Genomic DNA, 6,873 nt, shown 5'->3' on the forward strand with positions numbered 1-6,873 from the left:
AAACGGGCTCTTTCATCACGACCATAGGTGGAAGTGGAAATGACCCCTCCATGAATTTTACGTCTGTTGTTTTGTTTTTTTGTTTTTTTGTTTTTTTTTTGTCTAAAATAAATACACAAATCCTGCTCTGAAATATGTTCCAAAAGAATATTAATTTCAGGAGCTTGTCCTACCAGGTATTAGTAGAATGCTGAGGTCTGAAACACACATTTTGACAAAGCAACAGCTACAAAATCATCAAGGAAAAATGTGTGACCTAACAATTTTTTTCTGCAATCAAATCTGTCATTCAAGTATAAAAGCAATAGGCAAAAAATTGGAAGCACGTGCTAAGCCAGGGACATTTATTCTAAGGACTCTGCTTTAATGAATTTGGTATCGTACGAACTCAGTCAATAACGATAGAAAACCTGAGGCAAATAGACCGCTATTGAGAGCCAAATGTTCATAAGACTAACAAATCAAGTGAAAGAGCTGTAAATAAAGCTAACATTTTTAAGGCAAACATAGAGGCATGGAAAGAGAGAGAAGGGTATTCTAACCGGATCTTTGATCATAGCTAGACATTAGTAAAGAATGTCCAAAGGACAGATTAGGAACATTGCAAAGAGCTGTACTTAGAAAAAATACCGACAAGAATGTTGGTTTGCGGGGATGATAGCGGAGACTCGCTTCTTTCTGCTTCTGCCCTCTAAATTCAAATGAATTCCTTGGAAATATTTCAACAAATTATCACAAAAAGAGTGTAACCGGTGGAAAGGAAAATGTGTTCTACCTAAGGACCTAAGGATTTGAATATCTATGCCATGGTGAATTCCCTGACCTTTGTCTTCTTTCTTTAAAAGATCGTATTTATTCATTTGAGACAGAGAGATACAGAGAGAGAGACAGAGAAAGAGAGAGAGAGAGAGAGAGAGGGAGAGAGAGAGAGAACATGCACAAGGGGAGAGGTAGAAGGAGAGGGAGAAGCAGACACCCCACTGAGCTGGGAGCCCAAGGCAGGGCTCCATCCCAGGACCCAGAGATCATGACCCAAGCCCAAAACAGATACTTAACCACGTGAGCCACCCCTGTGCCCCTACCACTGTCTAGAATTAAATCGAGTTTCAGTGATGGGCATCAAAGAAACACCAACACTCCTAGAAAAACACAGGAAGAGAGGAGAAAGAAATAAAGTACACAGACACAGAAAAAAAAAAAAAAAACCCAAAAAACAAAAAACAGAAAACAAAGCCAACAAAGAAAAAACAAAAACAAAAACCAGGGTCTGCTTTCAATGGGTGAACATCAGGAAAAATGGAAGCTCAACTGTGACATAAAGGAGAGATGGACACACAAGAGAAGTACCAAGGGAACTACCTGCAGCATTTGCAAGAGCTAGGCCTGGCCTGCGGGGCAGGTGCATCCACTCTACCCCTCCAAATGAAGGAAACAGCAGGATCCACCTTCCCAAAGCAGCCACTATAGCTGATTCTCAGAGGCCTGACCCACCTGTGCACTTCTCAAGACCACCACAGTTTTTCCTCACCACCTGCTCAGGTGACTCCAGTAGGCTTCATGTCTCCTAGGTGTCCCTTCAATGGCAGAAGGGGATCCAAGGCCAGCGTCTCTCTCTACTCCAGCCAACAGAAAGGTTCCAACTGTATATGGTGGCTCACGTCATTCTGCCCAGCAAAACATCCTGGCCAGGCGCCTGCAGTTCCTCCACTCATTGGCAGAAAGCAACCGGGCCTGGCATTCGTACCAGAAGGCGATCTAGTTTTGGGGTGCCTCCACACTCCACCCAGTGGTGGAGAAATACCCAGGCCTGCAGCTCCTAGCCCTCCACCGGCAGCAGCAGGTGTCATGGTAGATGACCCCCTCCCTTGGGTGTACTGGTAGATATAGAATAGGAAGGCCAGTGGTACTGGGTGACTGAAACACAGGCCAGGCGAGAATGTTCTGTATCCTTTAGGCCCTGAATCCCACACCCCCCACCTAATGACATCCCACGGCCCATGGAAGCATTTTCTGCTACCACGGGCATGTCTGGCAGTCACCCATCAGAAAATCAGGTGGACTCAGAACAATGTGGCTCAGGAATGCTTTGCAAAAGCTCATGAAATGAAGTGACAGTGGAACTGCGTCCCCCCCAAAGTAGGCCAGAACAGGCAGGCCGATCCTTAAAACAGGGCAACTTACTATGAAAGGATCAGGAGTCTTTTCATAGACTATCCAAACTGTGCAGGTCAAGATAAAAAATTGTTCTTCAGACGTAGAGCCAGGGAAGTCAAAACTTAAATGAGAAAAGGCAAACCCCGACAACAACAGAGATGAATCTGATGTTAGGACTCGCTTGCAAAGATTTTAAAGTAGCCAATATAAAATTTCTTGAAGGAGTAATTATGGATTACTATGAAATTTAAAAAAAAAAAAAAGATAGCAAACCTCTGCCAAGTTACAGAAATAATATGAAACATGCCAAATGGAAATTAAATATTTAAAAATATCATAAAGAAAATAAAAAACTGCTGGCTGGGATCCACTGTAGACTGTAGATGACAGAAGATGAAATCAGTGAACTTGAGGACAGGTTAGACTATGCTGTTGTTCAGGAATGAAAATGTTGTTAAGGAAAACGGTACAACAAGCAAACAAACACGGACCGAGTTTGGGAGCTGTGGGATGAAAGCCAATGGGCTAACATTTTAATCATCTGAGTTCCAGAAAGAACGAACAGTCGAAGCAATATAGATCCAATTCAGATATGACACAGCAGCTAGAGTGATCAGACAGGGAAGACAGCCTTTTTGTCCGACATCTTAGTGAGGCTGCAGGGGTGGACGCTCCTCTCCCAGCTTCGCTATGCCGCCCAAGGATGACAAGAAGAAGAAGGATGCCGGAAAATCGGCCAAAAAAGACAAAGACCCAGTGAACAAATCTGGGGGCAAGGCCAAAAAGAAGAAGCGGTCCAAAGGCAAAGTTCGGGACAAGCTGAATAATTTGGTCTTGTTTGACAAAGCGACATATGACAAACTCTGTAAAGAAGTTCCCAACTATAAGCTTATAACTCCAGCTGCTGTCTCTGAGAGACTGAAGATTCAAGCTTCCCTGGCCAGGGCAGCCCTTCAGGAGCTCCTTAGTAAAGGACTTATTAAACTGGTTTCAAAGCACAGAGCTCAAGTAATTTACACCAGAAACACCAAGGGTGGAGCTGGCCGAGCTGCTGGTGAAGATGCATGAACAAGATCCACCAACTGTACATTTTGGAAAATAAAATTTTATTAAAAAAAAAAAGACAGGGAAGATAAACAACTATGATAAATATGTTCAGATTTCTAATGGGATAAGTAGACAACATGCAATAATAGATAGGTAATGGAGGTAGATAGGTGGAAACTGTGAAAGAGAATAAAAAGGGAATGCCAGAATTCATGCTATGGCAATAGCTGTGAAAAATGGGGTCTTTGATGGGGTCCTCAGGAGTTGTGACCTGCCCAAGTAGAGAATCAGTGACCTTGAAGAATGGCCAACAAGGACTTCCCAAAGTGATCCGCAAATAGAAGAAAAACAAAAACCAAACAACCAAACAAACAAACAAAAAAAAAAAAACATGAAAAAATGCAGAGTAGAACATCCAAAAACTGTGGAACAATTTCAAAATACATGACGTAGACATAATTGAAATGCCAGAAGTGGAAGTAAGGGGAAAAGGAGCAGAAAAGCTATTTGAAAAATGATGACTGTGAAATTTCCAAATTACTGATAGGCACTGAATCAGATACCCAGAAAGCTCACAGGACAGCAAGCTACCTCGTGGCCTATAAATGTGAATAAAAGAAAAGATAAATAAGAAATCTGGAAGAAAGCCAGACCAAGCCACACACGCACACACGCACACGCACACGCACACGCATACGCACACACCAAGAACACCAAGAACGAAACCCATAGAGGAACAAGAGGCAAATTACAGTGAAGTCGTGTGAGTGACCATGCAAGCAAAAGAGAATTAGGGGACATATTTCGTGTGCCAAAGGAAAAAATAATTCACCAACCTAGCATCCTTATATACCTGGTTAAAACTATTTGGTAAAGAAGCGTCCATAAAGACTTCTTCTCTCAGACAAAGAAAAATGAAGGGAACTGTCACCATTAGACCTATCCTGCAAAAAATGGAAAGATTTTACTCAGGAAGAAGAGAAATGATGAAGGTCAGAAATTTGGATTTACATAAGAAAGGGAGTGCCTCAGGGAAGAAACACATGAAGGTAAACAAAGTTAATTTTCCTTAATAGGTCGAAAAGTAACCTGTTAATTTATGTTATTTTTTTTTAAAATTTACTTATTTGAGAGAGAAGAGAGAGAGAGAGGGAGAGACAGAGTTCGTGAGAGAGAGCAGGAACAGTGAGGAGAGGGAGAAGCAGACTCCCCACTGAGCAGGGAGTCAGATGCAAGGAGATGCGATGCAATGTGGGACTGGACCCCAGGACTCCGGGATCATGACCTGAGCCAAAGGCAGATGCTTAACCAAGTGAGCCACCCAGGCACCCAAAAGTAACTTGTTTAAATAATAAAATTTATCTTATTCTTGATAAATGCCAAATAAATGTTTCAATAATGAGAGTCACAACGTAGCCAGTGAGTATAGCACAGGAGTAAGTGAAAAGAATGGCAGTCATGGAAAAATGGGCAGAAACAGTGTAAGTTACCTGCTCGGTTTGTCAAGAGTGTCATTTGAAGGTGCCCTTACATTAGTTTGAAGTGAAATGCACCCTCCAAGGAAATATCTAAAATGTTTTTAAGCACCTATAATTGGTACACTAAGAAGTGAACGAAAAAACTGCCTTTATGTAAAATGCTCAATTAAAACCAGAGAAAGCAGGAAAGTAAGCCTCTTGTAATGAATAGAAAATAGCTACACGCATGGTTGATATCAGTGCAAGTATTTCAGAATCCACTTTAAATGGGAATGGTCTCTAAATAGCAATCAAAAGTCGCAGTGAATTTTACAACTGCAGCAGTATGTATTGTCCGCAAGCCCCTACTTTCAGTACAGTGATTCCGATAGGCTTAAGTAAAGGGATGGAGAAAGACAGACCGTGCTAACAGTAAGCTAAAGAACTTCGGAGTGTTGATAAAAATTTTAAACTGTCAGGGGCATAAAACTCACAGAAATCGACAGAACTGTCACAGCCACAGGAAGCCTAAGAAGATACTAAGAGTACTAAAGATGAGGTTGTACCCTGCATGGGATCTTGGAGCACAAAAACAACATTAGAGAAAAGCTGAGAGAGTCCGAATAAAGTATAGTCTTCGGTTAATGATAGCATCTCAATATCAGTTTGTTACAATGTGCCACATTACCATAAAATGATAATAATAGAGGAGATGTGATTGTGGGGGTATATGAGAACCGTCTTACTCTCTTCCTGGTAATTCTGTAAGCCTCAAACTGTTTCAAAATGTAAGCTTTACTTTCAAAAACCATATTGCTACTATGTTGCAGGAGTTGCAGTTATCTCCAGGCTGGCCGGATAGTCAGTTGTTTTTTTTTGTTTGTTTGTTTTTTGTTTTTTGTTGTTGTTTTTTTAAGTATATTCAACCCTACTCCTGCAACAAGGCTGTGGGCCAGCAGCATCCGAACAGCTGACATGTGGATGGATGAATTTAAAGAGCTCTACGACCATCACAGCCCCCTGCCCCTGTGGAGCCCTTTGGGGATGTAACAGAGAGGAGGCAGCTCCATGCAAAACTCCGGTGGAAGGGTTTCAGGTGTTCTTGGAGAACATGTACCCAGAATCGCACGGGCCTGACCACAAGCCTACCTCCTTTGGGATGTTCTGGAACAAACGACTGAAAAGGTTACTGCTTTGACTCTTACCCTCCCAGTGAAAACCAAATCATGGGACACGGGGTTCTTTTGTACCTGTCATGGAATGCGTCAGCAGCAGTTTTTCAAGTACATGTCCCAGAATGAAGTACGCTGTTGCACCCACCAGCCACAGCCTGCATAGCTGTGGACGCAGGAACAGGTGTTCTCAACCTGCATGTCTGCGAGGAAACTGCCACAGAGAATCAGAAGTTCATCTTGCGGGGGATGGCTCTTTATTTCACGTACACTCCAATAAATGCATTCAGGCTGAGAGGAAGGTATCACCCTTACGGGACTGCATGGATAGGCAACATCAGAAAGGGCTTTTCAAGGGACACATGAAATAAAGTGTCACTGAACCAAGGCCCCCATGGAAGGAGCGGGAAGGCCCCCGGACTCTGTGCCCAACAGAAATGTAGCTGAGTATAGTGACAGACCCACCCGAAGCCTGGCTGCTCCTCTTTTATAAGGAAGTCATTTTGCAGTCTGTGAAAGTGATGTTGGATTTAATAAGCTTCATACTGATTTTGAAAACTTCAAAATTGCTCCCAAGTACCCTATTTTCAAAGGGTAGTGATAAAGTATTAACTCTTGGTATTCAGAGAATTAACCTTTCCGTATTTTTCTTTTTCTATTTTTTTTTTTTTAAGATTTCATTCATGTACTTAAGAGAGAGAGAGAGAGAGCAAGGCATAAAAGAGCAGGAACAGATGGCAGAGGGGAAGAGAGAGAGAGAAGCAGACTCCCCACTGAGCAGGGAGCCTGACACAGGACTCAACCCCAGGATCCCGATATCATGACCTTAACCAAAGGCAGACACTTAACTGACTGAACCACCCAGGTGCTCCAGTACTTTTCTGTCAAGACAAAAAAAAGTCAGTCTGGTCCAGTGTCATCCAAAGCCATTGTTTTCTTGTTGATGCTGTGTTTCAATGCTGTCTACGTGGTGTTTTAAAGTCCTCTGCTGTTATTGTTGACTTATCAATTATTTCTTTTGTGTTTGTCATTAATCGTTTTAC

General features: G+C 42.3%; 1 protein-coding gene and 1 pseudogene across 1 annotated transcript; both read left to right on the top strand.

The window, feature by feature from the left end:
- Positions 1-2,786: 2,786 nt before the first annotated feature.
- On the top strand, positions 2,787-3,244 carry LOC132007242 (small ribosomal subunit protein eS25-like). Its single transcript, XM_059385339.1, has one exon. It carries the CDS (start codon positions 2,845-2,847, stop codon positions 3,220-3,222), a length of 378 nt encoding a protein of 125 aa, XP_059241322.1. The 5' UTR covers positions 2,787-2,844; the 3' UTR covers positions 3,223-3,244.
- Positions 3,245-4,659: 1,415 nt separating this feature from the next.
- LOC132007134 (polypeptide N-acetylgalactosaminyltransferase 12-like) lies at positions 4,660-6,201 on the top strand (annotated as a pseudogene).
- The last annotated feature ends 672 nt before the right edge of the window (positions 6,202-6,873 follow it).

The sequence above is a fragment of the Mustela nigripes genome, chromosome X (genome assembly GCF_022355385.1).
Source record: "Mustela nigripes isolate SB6536 chromosome X, MUSNIG.SB6536, whole genome shotgun sequence".
Taxonomy (NCBI): Eukaryota; Metazoa; Chordata; class Mammalia; order Carnivora; family Mustelidae; genus Mustela; species Mustela nigripes.

Coding starts and splice junctions, on each gene's coding strand:
- LOC132007242 (XM_059385339.1), top strand. CDS start 2,845: ATGCCGCCCAAGGATGACAAGAAGAAGAAGGATGCCGGAAAATCGGCC.